At 41.0% G+C, this 17730-nt stretch overlaps 1 protein-coding gene across 2 annotated transcripts in view; it reads left to right on the top strand.

Moving 5' to 3' along the window:
- Positions 1-511: 511 nt before the first annotated feature.
- Positions 512-17730, top strand: part of ZNF507 (zinc finger protein 507) — a 35938-nt gene continuing 18719 nt past the window's right edge. The window contains exons 1-5 of one of the 2 annotated variants that reach the window (XM_032486219.1): positions 549-682; positions 2135-2228; positions 7746-9880; positions 11463-11580; positions 15174-15288. In XM_032486219.1, the coding sequence (XP_032342110.1) occupies positions 7748-9880; positions 11463-11580; positions 15174-15288 (2366 nt within the window). In that variant the 5' untranslated portion in view covers positions 549-682; positions 2135-2228; positions 7746-7747. Of the gene's footprint in view, positions 683-2134; positions 2229-7745; positions 9881-11462; positions 11581-15173; positions 15289-17730 lie in introns of both variants that reach the window. The other variant, XM_032486218.1, reaches the window with a different exon arrangement.

The following is a 17730-nucleotide window of genomic DNA, read 5'->3' as shown; positions in this document are numbered from 1 at the left end:
CCCTGAAAATCCTCCATCTCTCCAGCAAATAGAGTCCCCCTGCCAGCTCTGCCCCTCACCAGACACACCTGAAGTCCAACCATAGATCTAGCCTAGGACCTCTACATTTTAACCAAGAACACAACAAAACAGTATAACCCAACCAAAAGCAGGAACAAATTTAGAAGCACAGGGCTGGGAAGACATCCCATTGTTGGAAGCCAATCATGAGGAGGACGGGGCAATGAAGCTAGCCCACAACAGGTTTGGGCGACGTGAGGAGACTCCAAAGTGAACACACACTGACTTCTAAACCCAGCGACCACTGAGAAGGCACCGCACGGTACCTTCAGAGCCCGACAACCCCCGCCCCCAAACCTCGCCCAGGAACCGCGGGGGGCAGTGCGCCGGCAGGGTACAGTCTTCGCGCCCGCCCAGCCCAGCGCCCCGGGACGCCCGTGGGCGGGGCCTGAGCATCGCCCCGCCCCCACCGCCCGCCACTCGCGTCACCTGACCGGCCCCAGGCTCACGTGATCCAGCCCCAGCGCCGCCATTTTGGAGCTCCGGATGAGGAGGGGAAAAGCGGGGGAAAAGAGGGAAAAGAGCCGGGAGAGAGGCGGGCGAGGACGAGGGCGAGGGTACGGCCAGCCTCCTGGCCGGCCAAAGGAGGCTCGCGGAAGCAGCAGCCGCCGCCCGACCGCAGGTACCGCGCCCCGGGGCCGCCCCTCAGCCCGCTGTTAGCGCCGCCGCCGGCCATGTGTTTCCTCCCCTCAGGCCTCTACCGGCGCCCGCTTCCTCCTCAGCCTGCCGACACCCGCCCGGTGCTCGCCACATGCCCCAAGTTCCGTGTCCCTTTTCAGACCTCTGTGCCGCCTACCGCAAGGCCTGTGGAGACCCCGGGCTAGCCCGGCAGCTGGGGGTGGGGGGATCCTGCCGCTCCCCGCATACTGTCACCAACCTTGTCCGCAGGCAGGCCCGCCGAGGCGTCGCTTCCTTTCCCTCTGCATCTGTGAAACCGTTTAGGCCAGTCGGGATGGAGCGAACAGCGGTGTCCTCACCGCATCCCTTGATTACTTTTCTTCAGCCGCATTGCCCCAGACCTTTAGCCACTGCTTGGTGTAGGAAAAAGCTAGTACATCAAAGCAATCCTAGCCTTCTGCCCATATTTAGAGCCTGTTCGATGAAGTAGTCTCCCTAGAGATCACTGAGATCCTTGGGGAAATCTCCCACCTTGTAAGACCTGGGGGCATCCGGAGTGAATGGTTTGTGTGTGGAAGGCCCGGATGACTAATTAGGCGGCGGCCACCATCGTAACCCGTAGGCGATCTTTTTGGTTACTGTAGTGAGCTGTAATTGGCAATCAGTCTGCATCTCTCTTATCCGGCAATCGCTAGGTTTGTCACTTCTTTTGAGTTTGTACTTTATTCAGTACACTGCTCTGAGTCAGCGTATGGGTTGCATTATTGATTACAAGAGAAAGCCTGACCCTCCGTTCCTTTACCTCACTAACTCGTTTAAAATTAAATTTAGGGGAAAGCCAAATACAGCTTCTGCCGTGGCAGTGAGCTATTTACTTAACCCTAATCGATAAAGTTGCATTCTAGGTGAAACGAATACAAAGTCTTTGATCTTTTAGATTCATTCTAGCTTAAGAATAAGAAACAGTAGCAAAGAAATAGAGGGCCAGGGTAGGAAACAGCGTTAGACGGTATATAGGTCAGTCCACCCTGTTTTATCTTTTTATGTTGCCATTCAGTTGTAGAACTGTTGTAAGTTTTCAGAATCATTCTTTAGATTGTATTTTGGTTAAGATTTAAATGGCAAAATACAGTTTATTGTTTCTTATTCATTAGAAAGTGATACCAGTAAAACCAATATTATTCTGAGTCAATTAGATAAGTTCTGAGTTTAAACATAAAATACACAATTATTGGAGAAGTTTCCAGAGCTATTTTTTTTTTCCCTAACTTGTGCACAATCCAGAAGTCTGCTTGTTAGGTAAATTATGTAAATTTGCATCATGTAATCAAGTTGCATGAACATTCTGAATTTCTTTCTGACATGCAGTATTGGGCAATTTTGCACTGCCGAAAAAAAAAATCTTTGTTTCACCAAGAAAATGTTTGATACTATATACTTTCATTCTTGGCCACAGCTGGATTTTGAAGATTGATCCAAGGGACTGTATAAATTTCAGGAATTGATATGAAAGACACTGGCTCTGCCACTTAACAGCCATGTAACCTTGGGTAAGTCACTTAAACTGCACTGAGTGTTTCCTTACTTGTAAAGTTGTGTAACCGCACCAAGCCTGCCCCCAAAAAGAGTTAAGAGGTGAGGGTATAGCTCAGTGGGTGGAGCACATGCTTGGCATGCACGAGGTCGTGGGTTCAATCCCCAGTGCCTCCATTAAATTAAAAAAATAATAATAATTTAAAAATAAATGAACCTAATTACCTCCCCCCTCAAAAAAAAAAAAAGTTATGAGGCTCAAACACACTAACATGTTTGATACAGCCTAGCTGTAAAGGGCTGCTGTTCTTTTCAGCATTGATACTTTGTACACTTTTGTTGTTCACACTGAGAATTAAGAACATTGTATATTGAGAAAGGATGGATTTAGAATCAGACCTGAATTCCAGTTCTGCAAAAAAAGAGGCCAGTATTACCAAGAAGTACATAAGTAGTACACAGAATCTACACTGGCACTAGTCTGTGGACTGTAAGCTCCTCAAGGACAGGGATTCCCTCTTACTCGGTTTGGTAGTCTCCAGCACATTGCTTGGCACATGATACCGTGCTCAGTAAATGTTAAATCGGAGTATTAGTTAACGTTAGTTAGACCTCATGTCTTACCTGCAGCTGCCAAATTCAAATATTCTCCCAGGCTGGAGGCCAGCTGAGAAATCTTAAACTATGAAATTCATATACTTTGAAATTTATACTCAAATTTTTTCTTGGTGGCAATTAATAATTACATTAAGCTAAGGAGGCTTTAGTTCAAGTAAATTATAGCTGATGTTAGTAAGGTAAATTTTTTCAAAAAGGAAAAAAAAGTAAGGTAAATCTACAGGTAACATAAGCAGTTTCCAGGGAACTTTTCATAAGCAGTTTTTAACTCAGGAACATGGAAGTTCATCCAGCACAAGTCTTGTTTTACATCTGCAGAATGTAAAACCCCCCACAACAGCGACTTGCCTAAGGTCACACAGCTAACTGAGGTTCCTCTAGGAGGTGAACCCATGAGCCATGTCCCCTGCCTTTTGGCTAGGGCAAAATAAATGTTTTATATTTTAGAATTACAATAATCTGGAAGAATGAGGAATTGGCCATCACTTCTCTAACACAATTTTTTTTTCTAGTTGGGAAAGAACACATTTAGTCTGAAAGAAAACATTCTTTATATAACATACTGAACTGTCTTCGTTCAGACACAGAAAATTACAGCCTTTCTCCGGTCCCACCCAGACCCACATGAATTGTTCAACTTGATTTTGCTTATGATAACCATACTGCTGTAACTGAAAGGAACTAATTAGATATACAGATAAACCAAATAGCAAATCATAAGGAAATAAAGACAACTGAAATAATTTGGCTCTTTTCTTGGGGAAGACATAATTATAAGCTTTTGCCTGTGGAATTCTGTTGTCTAAGGAAGATCTGAGATTCAGTGGAAAAGGCTGTACAGCTTTTCTGGTTTGGGATACAGCTTGTATTTATTTATTTGTAATAACATGAGATACTTGGTCTAATATTATGTCTAAAGATTCCAAACAAGCAATCCCCTGCTTGCTGACAGCTAGAGCCCCTCCTCCTCCTGGTAAACCTTACTTTTCAGCCATGATGGTCTTCTCGGTAATCCCCAGGTCGCATGCTTATTCTCACTTCTGAAAATTTAATAATGTTAAGGCTGCTTTCTTGTCAACAGAATTCCAAGCAAGCAAATGGCACACTCAAATTAGGATAATTCAAGGAGGATGCATTTACAAAGATACTTACAATAAAGGGGTAGGACTTGTATAGGCCAACCACAGGAACAGTTTGGTTATCCAGAGCTGGCAGCATCAGGAGAAGGCAGAGGTACCGGAACCAGGAGAGTCCTTGTAGAACAGCCGGCCTGGAGAGAATGGCCTTGTGTTGAGGAACACAGCCAGTTCAGGGTGACCTCGAGGGAGGGAACGAGGGAAATGAATATGTTGCTGTTCCTCTGCAGCCTCCTTCTGATCCCCTGTCATGGCTTCCCATTGGCATAACTCAACCAGAAACCAGAGAGCCTGGGAGCCTGATGATGTAATCCCTCCTGAGACAGAGCAGAGTGGACAAGAGGAGACACTGAGCCCACAGGGGCAGGTGGATGAGGTCCGGCATGCTCTTCTTTTGGAATCCAGTGTGCATCTTACCTCTTCGAGAAGGCTTGGCTCACCTTCCTAGACCAAAATGGGCTCTTTTCAGTCTCTGTTAGGATTTGGTCATTGCCTGTGGCCTCTTGACTATTTCACTGTGTGTACTGTTGGGTTGTTTTAAAGCTGTTAATTCTTTTTAACTTCTTTCGAGTCAACCCAGTTTGAAACTCTGTGAGTTTAAGTTTTTTTCCATTCTTCCCGGTATTTTGCTTGGTGCCTTGCATGTAACAATTTTTTTTTCTAATTTTTTATTTTAAAAGATATTAAACATTTACACAAAGTAGAAAGAATAGTATAATGAACTGCTAGGTACTCGTCACTCCAGTTAGAAAATTTGTCATTCTTACTTTGTACCCACCTTCTCCACTCGCCCTCCCCCCAACCATGGTAATTTTTTTTTAAGATGAATTTACACTGGTCTCTGAGGCCATGGACAGTATGCGGATAATCATAATCCAGGTTGTCATCATTCTTGAGCCAGTGGGACTGTATTTATACTCCTCATTTTCATCTCTTTTATTATTCAATTAAATTTTACTTCACGACATGCAATCATGCATGTGTGTGTATATGTATGTATGTAGGTGTGTGTGTGTGTGTGTGTGTATATGTATGTATGTAGGTGTGTGTATGTATGTGTGTATGTGTGTGTGTATATATATATACACACACACATACACATTGGTAGCCTAAGTGAAATTTTTGTGAAAATTTTGGCATGAACCTAACTTCCTCTCAGTGTATACTTTATTATGAGCTGTTTGTCTAACCTTTTTTAGTAGAGACTTTTGTTTCAATGCGGCTTAACTTGTGCATCGATTTTGCCATGTGGACGCAGAGTGGTTTTTCAGGTGTTTCTTGATGTATTTTATGTTGTCATTTCTGTTTTATAGCTGCCATTTCTGTACTTACCCCAAATGTATGCAGCCTCTAAAATGAGATACTTACATAAGTGTTCGGGGAAAATTGGAGCATCTGCTGCAAATTTCCATTAGCTCTTAATGCCTGAGCAGATACAGCTTTAAAATCTGAATGTTTTGTCAGATTCTTTTGTGTTAGTCTTTTTCTCAAGATAAGATGAACTCCTCCTCTTCTTCATTTCACTTTCTTTTTAAGGTACATGCTGAAATATCCACAGGGAGCAATTTGTACTGCTCTGTCTCCCTCCTATTATATCATTAAATAGAAGAAGGATAATATGAGTCACCTTTGTAACCCTGTGGGTGTGCAAAGTCTGTTGAGCAAATATTCACTTGCTAACCTCCAGATTGTCAATCAGCCTGCATGGATGTCACGTTTCATGGGAAGGAGACCTTCCATCTGTAGTGGGGCACCAAATCTTGTGCAAGAAATTTAATGTTCAAGGATTCCTATTAACTAGTATTTAAGTAATTTGCATTTAACAGTTGAACTGAAAGAAATAAAGCCTTAAGTGAATGACCCTAAAGGGAAATCAGTAGTCACATGAAGAGCCAAAGCTTCCTTTGGCCTAAAAATGTGGAAATCTCAGGCAGTAAAGTGACCTATGAAGTCACAAAGGGTTCTTCTAAAGAAACAAATCATTTCCCCCAACTGGTCCCTTTCTTTAGTGACTTAAGGTTGAGTGTAGAGGTTCAAGAACACTTTTGTTCTTCCTACTTGAGAAAGATGTAAAGGAACCAGTCTTTTTGAGAGGTAATACCATCAGGTCATTTGAGGGAGACAGTGGCTAAAGGGCCACTGGCCTTTGGGAGCTGGCCTGGCTGTCACTGTTGCAGTGGCTGTGGGATGCATTCCCTGCTGCAAGTGCAGATAGAAGTGGAAAAGAGAAAAAAAAAAAAGCTGATCCCACAGGGCAGAGTATTCACAAGGAGGGAAGAAGTGGTACTAAAGAAGCCGAGAATAAAATGTTTGCCTTTTTGCATGACATGGACCTGGATATAGAAAGTTAGTATGCCAGAAAGAGTAGAAAATAAGAGAGGAAAAGCCATAACAAAACTGCTGTCAGTTGATATGGGAGAACCGGCCCTGAAGCTGGTCAGAGCGCTGGTGAGGTCTGGCAGGAGTGGAAGTATTATCTTGGCAGGGGCTGAAGGGCCCCTGTATGTTGATTGAGCCACCTAAGAGAAAAGGAGCCATGATTCACCTCCTTCAAATAAGAATTCAGAGCCTGTGACTGAGATTTAGAATAGTGTGATCTCTGGTCTATTTTGCTGGCATTTACTGAATGTTGTGAGTAAGATTCCAGAATGCACCTAAAATGTGGAAAAACAAAACTTGTTGCTGGAAAAAAGCCTAAACTTAAAAATGTGATCCAAGTCAACAAATTAATCTCACTTTAAGCCAAAGGAAATGCTTGAAATGAAAGTACTGCCAGGAAATAGAGTATTCAAGATTTAGCATGAAAGATACGTATTTTATGTTTAGTGACTTCCTTGGCCATAACACGTTACTAGAACCTTCAGATAACCCCTTCTGAGGTCTCTGTGCTTTTTCATACCTTAAACACTACTAGGACATCACTTTTTTTCCCCTCCCTGATGTCCCTTTCCCTTTTAGGAAAAGAAAAAAAATACGTGTGTGTGTGTGTGTGTGAGTGTGTGTGTGTGAGTGAGAGAGAGTAATAGCTGACCACTAATATGACCTCTAGGAAAAAACCACAGCATAGTTTGTGGTTTATCTTCAGGAAGATAAATCAAAGGAAGTAAAAGAAGGAACTGGGACATTGCTTTTATTTAGTTTCATTTGCATAGCACGCCTCAAAATTCACTATGCCCTTTCCAATAGGTTAATTGCCCATATTTTCACAATTCCAAAAATCTGGGGAGAAAAAAGACTTATGATTTTAGTAATAAAACCACAGTTTTATTTGGTGTGAGAAGTTGTCCACCAAGAATTGTGTCATTCATGTGTTGGCTTTACGGAATATTTCATCATAATTTGAGGTGGTTCCACATGCCCTGGGGATGGCTGTATTCCTTTAATAAAGGAATAGCAGGGTTTTGGTTTTGGGAGTTTGTTGTTGTTGTTGTTGTTGTTTGTTGGCGTTGTGCAGAAGAGAGGGAGTACTGATTGGGTCCAGCTAGCTGTCTAGGGGAAAGAAAGTGAAGAAAAAAGGAAGTGCAGATTGTTAATGTTATTTCCAAAGGAAAAAATGAAGGATGGAAAGATTTCAATCATCAGTCTTGGTAAGGGATAGCATTCCAAAGAAAAATTCTAAACAATTTTACATCTTTATTGAAAACAATTGATATGGAACTCCCAGGTTGGAAAGTACTTAGATTAGCTTAAACTCTAAGATTAATTTAGATTTCCTGAATTACATGCCTGTAGTTCTGCTGTAATCTGTTGTTTCTTTCTGTCATATATTCTCCTTTTTAGATATGGAAGAAAGCAGCAGTGTCGCCATGTTGGTGCCAGACATTGGGGAGCAAGAAGCTATACTGACTGCTGAAACTGTCATCAGTTCATCACTGGAAATCGATGAGCAAAGAAAAGCTAAAACAGATCCATTAATCCATGTTATCCAAAAGTTAAGCAAGATAGTGGAACATGAAAAGTCCCAAAAATGTCTTTTAATTGGGAAAAAACGGTCACGTTCAAGTGCTGCAAACCGCTTTCTTGAAAGTCAAGAACCTTGCGAGATTCCAGCTAAAGTAACCCAGTCACCTGCTGCTGATATTAGACAGGCTGAGATGTCACAAATGCATTTTACCCCTGACTCTCCTGCCCAGAATGATGGGAAGGCTATGTCTTATCAGTGTAGCCTTTGTAAGTTTCTGTCATCATCTTTTTCGGTGTTAAAAGATCACATCAAGCAGCATGGACAGCAGAATGAAGTGATACTAATGTGTTCAGAGTGCCATATTACATCGAAAAGCCAGGAGGAACTTGAAGCTCACGTGGTAAATGATCACGAAAACGATGCCAACAGTCACATTCAATCCAAAGCCCAACAGTGTGTAAGCCCCACCAGCTCCTTGTGTCAGAGAACCACAGAAAGGCATAATGAAGCCACTCCTGACGTCCCAGTAAGTGTGGACAACCCACAGACTCATACTGTCCAGACAGCACCCGTGGCAGGAATGGGGAGGAGGAAATGGTATGCCTATGAGCAGTACGGCATGTATCGGTGCTTGTTTTGTAGTTATACTTGTGGCCAGCAGAGAATGTTGAAAACACATGCTTGGAAACACGCTGGGGAGGTTGACTGCTCCTATCCGATCTTTGAAAATGAAAATGAGCCCCTGGGCTTGCTGGACCCTTCAGTGGCTGCTGCACCTGGTGGGGTCGACGCAGTCGTCATTGCCATTGGAGATAACGAACTGAGCATCCATAATGGGCCATCAGTACAGGTGCAGATTTGCAGCTCAGAACCGTTATCATCTTCGTCTCCTTTAGAACCAAGTGCGGAAGGAGGGGTTCACCTCAGTCAGTCAGTCACCCTTGACCCTAATGAGGAAGAAATGCTAGAGGTGATTTCTGATGCAGAGGAGAATCTGGTCGCTGATAGCCTACTTTCATCAGCACAGAAAATCATTAGCAGTAGCCCAAATAAAAAAGGTCACGTTAACGTGATAGTGGAGCGTCTGCCAAGTGCCGAAGAAACTCTTCCGCAGAAACATTTCCTCATGAATGCTGACATTGAGGAGGGGAAAAACCTGAGCCCGACAGAGGCCAAGATTGGGTGTGAGGGAAGAGATGAAGTTTATCGTGCTGATAAGTGTACTGTCGATATTGGGGGGCTGATCATAGGCTGGAGCAATACAGAGAAGAAAGACAGCGGGTTAATAAATAAAGGACTGGCTCCTGATGAGAATGCCCCACCGGGCCGAAGAAGGACAAATTCTGAGTCTCTTAGACTACACTCGTTAGCTGCAGAAGCCCTGGTCACAATGCCAATAAGAGCTGCAGAACTCACACGAGCCAACCTCGGGCACTACGGGAATATAAACCTTTTAGATCCAGATACTGGACAAAGGCAAGTAGATAGCACGTTGGCAGCATATTCTAAAATGATACCACCGCTTAAAAACTCCTCAGAGGGGCTGACTAGTTTTAACCAAAGCAACTCTGCCTTAGTAGCCCTCCCAGAGGGTAGGCAGGAATTGTCAGATGGGCAAGTGAAGACAGGCATCAGCATGTCCTTGCTGACCGTGATTGAAAAATTAAGGGAAAGGACAGACCAAAATGCTTCTGATGACGACATTCTGAAAGAGCTGCAGGACAACGCCCAGTGCCAGCCCAGCAGCGACCCAAGTTTGTCAGGAAGCAGCGTGGTGGAATACATCCCTGATGCTGAGCGGCCCTACCGCTGCCGTCTGTGTCACTACACCAGCGGTAACAAGGGCTACATCAAGCAGCACTTACGCGTCCATCGACAGAGACAGCCATATCAGTGTCCTATCTGTGAGCACATAGCTGACAACAGCAAAGACTTGGAGAACCACATGATCAACCACTGTAAAACGAGAATATACCAGTGCAAGCAGTGCGAAGAATCTTTTCATTATAAGGTGAGCGTCAGTTCGTGAAATCATTCAGAGAACGTTGGAATTTTAGAACAAGGTGGGGACTTTGTAGATCGCGTACACCCACCTCATTTTACACATATGGAGACTGAGGCCCACAAAAAAACCCCAGATAATCTGTCCATGGGATCCCAACTAACTAGTATTAAAGTTGGGACTGAAATCTGGGTCATCACAATGCCTGTTGTAGGATTCTTTCCCCTGCCTGCCACCTTCTTAACAGGCCTGTGTTTACTGCTTTAGTGCTTTAATGTGTCTATCTTTTTATTATTTAACTTTTTAATTTTTATTTTGGGGGGAGGTGGTTAGGTTCGTTTATTTTTAGAGGAGGTACTGGGGATTGAACCCTGGACCTCGTACAGGCTAAGCACACTCTTTACCACTGAGCTATAGCTTCCCCTAGTGTGTATATCTTTTTAAAAATATGTTGATTTTAAAGTGCAAGAGAATTCCAAGGGCATGTACAGTGGAGGGACATTGTACACACATTTGACTGACATAATTGAACCTTACATCCTCAATGCAAAGAGTACCTATTTTTCATCTTAAATGGTCCCAAAATGCAAGTCATTTACTTCTGTTGCTACACAACCAACCAACTGATTTATATCATTGCAGAAGGAAAAATGGACTGTATTAGACTTAATGAAAGACTGTGCAGTGGAAGTAGAGCCCATGTATGTTATGTTTAGTGGGAAGTTTAAGGGACTTTCAAGGATTACTTTGTGATTTTCATGTTATATGCTACCTATGAAATACTGCTTTTGTAAAGGAAATTTATGTTCATTGAATCATTGGTTTAGAACTTTTCTTCAGTGTGCCAGTTGACTCTTTGGGGGAAAAAAAGTGCGTCCTAAAAGGCTAACTGGGTTGTAGATGTAGACTTTTTCTGTCAGATCATCTAGAGTCCAGCAGGTAGTAAAAAGGTGCCCAGGAATATAAAAGCCTCTAAGTCTGAGATTCACTGCCGCTTAGATTGCCCTCATGAAATTCATAAATGGCTGCAGGTCAATGGACAGGTAGCCATCCAAATGGGCTGCAGGGGCAAGTTCCAGGAGTTTCTCTTGCTACTGCACCCTTGATTCTTGGTGGTGGAGGTGGGGAAGGAGCTGTCCTTAGAGGAGCAGTTCCAGTAAAGTCTCTTTTACATGTTTAGCTGATACTTAAAAGCAGAAATTAGCAGAAGTCCAGAACTTAACTGATTAGATTTATTTCTGTGAAAGTATTGAGTTGTTCTGAACATTCTGCTCCACCCTCTTCTGGGCCTGCCAGGGGTTCAGGAAGCATACACACACCGTGCATAAGTGCTCCCAGAGACAGCAGTAGCTTCCTTTCAGAGAACATGAAAAGAGGACCTGCCTTTTTTATAAGATTGTGTTTTCCGTACTATATTTCTTTCCATAAGCTGTCAAATGTGTCAAGTAATCTTTTAGCACATTTGATTTTAAAATATTGGTAGTGTTTTAGGTACTAGGCCATGAAAGCAATTAACTCCTCCTGCAGCCTTCCAGTAACTGTGCAAGTATATTTATTGAAAATTACTTACTAATTTCTCTCAATTTTTTAGAGTCAGCTGAGGAACCATGAGAGAGAGCAACATAGTCTTCCAGATACCTTGTCGATAGCAACTTCTAATGAGTCAAGAATTTCCAGTGATACAACTGATGGAAAAGGTGTCCAGGAAGGTATCTGTGCATTTTATTTTTTTAACGTAGACTACATTGACTAGCATAAGAAGAAAAAAAAAAAAACCACCCTTAGTTGTCATGTGGGTTATTTTCAGGATTAAAGCTGTATACATTCTCCCGTATTTTTATATTGTGTGAAATAATCTTGCCTCTGTTCCTGAGGAAATTTTGAGCACTAAATGAAGTACTGTATTAGTGAGCACTCCACTGCAACTGTGTAGCTAGACATATGTTGAAATTTATGCCATCCTGTAAGAGCCACGTACAGCATAAACCCTGAGGTCACAATGCCAGCAAGCCAGGAAAGTGGCAGTCTAGAAAGCAAGCCTCCTCTCCTCTCGTGGTACCAGTTGACCCATGGAGAACATAGCTTTTGCAGATGGTGGGCCCCCACCTCAAACTTTAACTGAGGCTTCCTGCTGTGATCTTATTCTTACCCAAGTGTGACTGCCAGATTTCATCTGCATTATTTAAAAAAACAGCACAGGCTCTTTTTATGTACCGGTTAGGTACCAGTCGGCCGAGTTTCTGCTAATAGGAATATTAGAATCAAAAGATTTAATTAGAGCTCCATGAAAAGGCGGATGCCACATCCGGAGAATTGGGGATAAAGTGTAATAAGCTGTGCTTCCTTGCATCAGCTCACTTAAATTGATATACTTTAAGTGTCTCAAGTGTGGTACATGGTGTTTATGGGAAATGAAACATATTGGGGTGACTTTCTTTTTTAGATTTCCTAAGAATTAAAGTTAGAAACAACTGCAGAGTAAAATGTTTTGCCATAATGTTTCATTAAATTATACCCCAGAAAGCATAACTGATTCTAGAATGTTTCTGAAAGAACTGATTTTGACACCACTGTAGCACCCAAATTCCCTTGTCAAACAGATGTCATCCCCGTAAAACTATCCCAAACAAAAGGAGTTTATGACACAGCATCTGTTTCTGCAATAGATGGCTGAGCTGAAACAGTTTTCTTTCCTTTTCACAAAATAGCCCTAACTGCCTCCTTTTATTTTAATTCATTATGTTTCCATATCGCCTTTAAAGGAGACATTAAAACATTTGATATCTTTGGGCCATAAATCCCTAATGAAGGAATAAAGTAAGTACTACTCAGTGGCACCACCTGCGGTTACTAGCAGTGGAGGAATATGTCTTTTCTAGCACCGTCTCCAAAAGCAATAATTTAAAGCTGTCCAAATGGGTTAACAAATTAAAACTCACAATTTGAATCTAAAAGATTGAAATATCAGCTCAAAATTAAAATAACCAGTTTGAGCTCCATAGCATTCGGGTCTGTCTATCTGATATATTCCATTTTGTACCATCTATTCTTTGTGGCTCATCCTCTTGTTTCTTAGGGATACACAACAGACGGGCTTTAAATTGCTAGCTGTACCAGGCCCACCCCAGCTCAGCTCTACTTTCTGTTTCCTGTCATGGTACTGTAACAATTAAGATACCGATAACTTCCTGCGTACTTAATTGATTCAATATTAGATCTTTCAAAATTTGGTTGTCAGGCCAAAGGACAGGTTTTTAGCTCACAAGGAAGGTAAAAATAATTCATGTTTTATCAAAACTTCTTAAACTGTTTAACAAACTTACTAAATAAGAGGGAGATGTATGCTCCCGGTCTCTGTCCGTCATGATAGCACAGATAACTTGTGGCACGTTTTTGACTCAGAGGTCCAGTGTGTTGGTACGTCAGATGTTCTGTCCTGCCAGAAGGGATGGCGTGCCCATCTTGAGTTGGATTCTGTGCTAGGTGCTTGGTATACTGTAGAGGTGTCACTGCCTTCGAGGTACCCAGCACAATGAGGAAGACAGAACTGTACTGATGGGTATGTCAGCAAACAACATGGGTTCTCTGAGAGAGCTGTGGGCAGAGCACTTTGATTCGGTGTCTCTTCATGAAATTTAATTAAACTGTTCTTTATTGTCAACCTATAATCTGCCAAGCCCTGAGGATTCTTTGTAAGCAGAGCAGGCAGACCCCTGCCCTCAGGGAGTCTCCAGCTAGTGACAGGTCAGACTTGACGCAGACACGCAGGTCAGGTACAGAGGGCATGAATGAAGAAATACAGAGTGCTCCTGGCTTACTGAACCAGGCTGGAAGGTCCTAGTATTTTCATTTTGTAGATGAGGAAACTGAGTCCTCACGATGTAAAATAGTTTCCCTGTGATCACACTGGTACTAAGTGACAGAGCACAGACTAAGCCCAAGTGTTTGAACTTTAAATCCAATGTTCTTTCCATTGGAAACAGTTGTTCCTAGCCTGTGCTATAGTAAGTTTTTCCATCTGTCACTTTTATTAGTTGTCATTGATCTGTAATATTTCTCACACAAAACCATTATCCAATATTTCACACTTCATTTTTTCAGGGTTTTTTTTTTAAACTGTATTTGGAACAGTGCCACTTATAATCAAGTGCAAGTTTTTAACCTACCAATTAAGAGCAATACTTAAATTATAATTATGATTAGTGTGTATATTAATGTTACAGATTTATTCCAGGAAATTAGGACATTTTGTTCTGCCTGGTAAAAGTAGTTATTAGCAAAAGAAAATTTCAATTTTAGAAAGCTTAAATTTAACCTAAGGGTTTTCTTTGTTGTGTTACAATTTCCGTGTGGGTTTTCTTTTGTGCCACCAGTTTTACTTTCATGCACTGTGCGCTAGCATTCTACCTAAGCTTTCTTCCTGTTCTGCCTTATTCCTCAGCTTCTGTGCTTGCTTGGTTTCTGAACATAAAGCAGTCAGGCTGTGACTGGCCTGTGGACTTTGTACTGACAAAAGAGTAAATAAGCTGTTGAATATCTTCAGGAACAGTTTCATGCGATCAAGTCATTCTGCACGTTTTGCCTCCAGCTTACTCTGATTTGAATTTCCCAGCCCTATTGTTGCACAGTGTGTTTGGTAACATGGCCTATTTCCACTGGATCTATGTTTCCTGCATTTCAAAGAGCTGCATATTCACATTAGCCCTTGTAAACTGTCAGTTTACTGGATATAATTATACTCCATCATGTAACACTTAATAATCTGTAGTTGCTTTCCCTTCCATTGTTGCACTGATAGCTGACAGTTATAAACAAAGAAAACCCACAGAGTGAAAAAGCTTTAGGCTTTTTATATTGAGTTTGTTACATATACTTTGTAGCCATACTTACAATATTGGATTATAGTATTAATTGCAACTTGCTGGCAAATCAGTGTTTCCTTAAGACAATATATCCAATATTGATTATACTAACACTTTTCAAGTTAACAGTGTATCTCTGGTTAATTCAGCTGCTACACAGTCAGCAGGGCAACTGGCATCAGGTTCATTATGTTTTAGAATTTTGTACAGGGTTATGTAGAGGCTAACCCAGCGTATCTGTGTTTACAGATCAGATGACATTTACTTTATATCCACTGATAGTGCACATGCAGGAGAACCTGTGAAGCTACGTTCAAACTTGTTAACTTTATTAAACAGTTATACTGTGTGGTGTACGTACTCACTTACAATGGAATGTAAATGCCGTCATTTTAATCTAATCAACACATGTCACTAAAACTCTGAAATACCTTGTCCAGGGAGCAAGTCTTCGGTCCAGAAACGGTATAGATGCGATGTGTGTGATTATACAAGTACAACGTATGTTGGTGTCAGAAACCACAGACGAATCCATAACTCTGATAAGCCTTACAGGTAAGTGTGATGATCCTAGAGTTTTAATATTTGTATTAAAATACTTTATAGTAAAGAAAAAAGCAGAAGTAGTTAAAAAGTCATAACACTTGTTTAAACACAGATTAAGTGCTAAGAAACTTTCACTTGCTGGTTTCACAAGTATTGTTTAGTTTGTTAAAGAATATGAATTTTAACCTTGATTCTTAGGACAACAGGCATTTATTTTGTCTAGTTGCAACATAAGAAGACGTCTATAACTGTCAATTTCATGTTTTTGGTTTCATTTGGCTATAAATTATCGTAGCAATTTTCAGTGTTTATGGTATATTTCAGTAATTTAGCAGTTAAATACTCGGTATTCTAACAAAAGATTCTTAAAACTTAAGCAGCAACATTCCCTATGAAAGATTCTGTTTTTGAAAATAAATCTATCATGTGTAGAGTAAGGTGATTTAACTTAATTTTGTTACTTGATTTTTCACAAAAGCCAATTCTAACATGTAGTCAGAAAACATAGGCATTAAGATAGACTGATAAATAGAAATCATTATTTCTTAAATAAACTAAATACTCATTGTTTATGTATAGTAAAGGTACAAACGTTTTTGCAAAATTTGTCCAGCTGTCATAGAGCAATTTGTTCTACCCGCAGCCATGGGGAACATCAAGTTTCTACTCAGCGCTAAGCTGGTCACCATGACAGTACTAGGCATTGGCACGAACTCTTTAACCCCTTGACCTAACTTGTTTCACGTTTTAACTGTCTCCCCAAGTTTTATAGGTATGACACAGGTGAATGTGGAAATGTTACTATATTGAAATGAAACCCTGACACACTGTGCCTTAAAATGCCATTGTTTGATCCCATAGTGTGCTCTCTCTATATATTAAATATATAATATGTGCTTAATTTGCTCATCAGCAAACTTTTTTATAATCACTCTTCAGATAGTGATTTATTTGCAAAAAGTTTTGTAGCTCTATGGAAGGTGTTTGACCTTGTGTCATTGTATCTGTTTTTATTTCAAATATTTTTAAAACTGGGATCCCTAAGAAAGATTTTTCCTTCAAGTATAATTAAGACCACTAACCATTATTAACAATAACTCAGTGCCATAAATTGTAAATGAAGAGTGGTATTTAATGTGTATTATTTAAGATTCACACTAGGAAATACTTAGAAGAACATGGAGGACTCTAGTTCTCATGAGGAGAAAGCTTTGCCTTTATATTTCAGGTGTCTTTATTCTTAAATTTAATGACATGCCAAATTAATGTGATCCAGGCAAGAATAAAATAATAATGTCTGGGTCTAGAATTAGACTGTTTATTCAAATTCATTGAAAAAATATTTACTGAGCAAATACTATGTTCCAGGAGCCGTGTTAGGCTGTTAGACTACAGTCATAATAAAAAGGTACCATCCCTGCCATCATGAAGTTTATAGACAGTAAACAAGTAAACTCTCCAATACACAATTATGATACGTTTATGAAAGAGGTTAATGACTGATTCTGGTTCCACAGAGGAGAGTTTCACATCTACCTAAATAGATTAGCCTTATAGCTTAAAGACTCAATTTGATAGCTTTTGCTGTCTTAGGGATTATGTTTTCTTATGTTCTTAAAATATTCACAGACTCATAGGATTGGTGGCAGTTGTTCTAGGGTCTTCGTACCAGTGGGCAACATCCTGTGAGAATCTTCTTCCTGTTACCTCAGGGAAGTCTCTGTGTTATTTTCCAAATTTATTCAGATTATACTTTCTCACTGGGTTTGACCTGAGTGTTTATATCTTAGAAAAAATGTTGTCATACCACCCCCCTCCACGTAATTATTACCTTTTTTACATAAGACTGACTTCCCAACTTTCAGATCTTGTGACTCTTTTTTTAACCTTCTTAAATACTTTACATTCACATCTTTCTTTGTCTTCATGGGATCTGCAGGCTACAGAGCATCATGGATTAGCATGTTCTCTTCCAATGTGTTTCTAGAACTTTCTCTTCATTGTTACATACTGTTTGCCTTAAGCTTAGCTGGTAAGCATAGCCTTCTTGATACCTAATTTAATCTAAGTTATCAGAGTATTGTTTCAATATGCTTCATTCCATTTTGCTGCCTGGTATACTTACGGTCAGAATTCAGGCTTGTTTTCTCAGAGTCCACGCCATCTGCATTTCTGATTCCCTACTTTTTGTTAAGAAACGTGCTCACAGATAGTAATGATGAGCTTCTTACAGATAAGTTTCTTACCAAGGTGCTTTGTTGCACCACTTCTAATCTTTGCACAAGGGATCGTGTGTTTTAACGTGGCTGTTATGTAATAGACTTTCTGCAGTGTTGGTAACTATTCATTTCTCGTGCCTCTCTGTTTTATGTTGCCATTCCAGTCCTTCACTGAGCCCATTCGTGTGAGTACAGCTTCACGTGTAAGAGCCCTGGCTCTGGGAGCAGGCAG

This window comes from Camelus ferus, chromosome 9, assembly GCF_009834535.1.
Source record: "Camelus ferus isolate YT-003-E chromosome 9, BCGSAC_Cfer_1.0, whole genome shotgun sequence".
NCBI lineage: Eukaryota > Metazoa > Chordata > Mammalia > Artiodactyla > Camelidae > Camelus > Camelus ferus.
The sequence above is the reverse complement of the archived record's forward strand: the minus strand, read 5'-3'. Positions and strand labels throughout refer to the sequence as shown.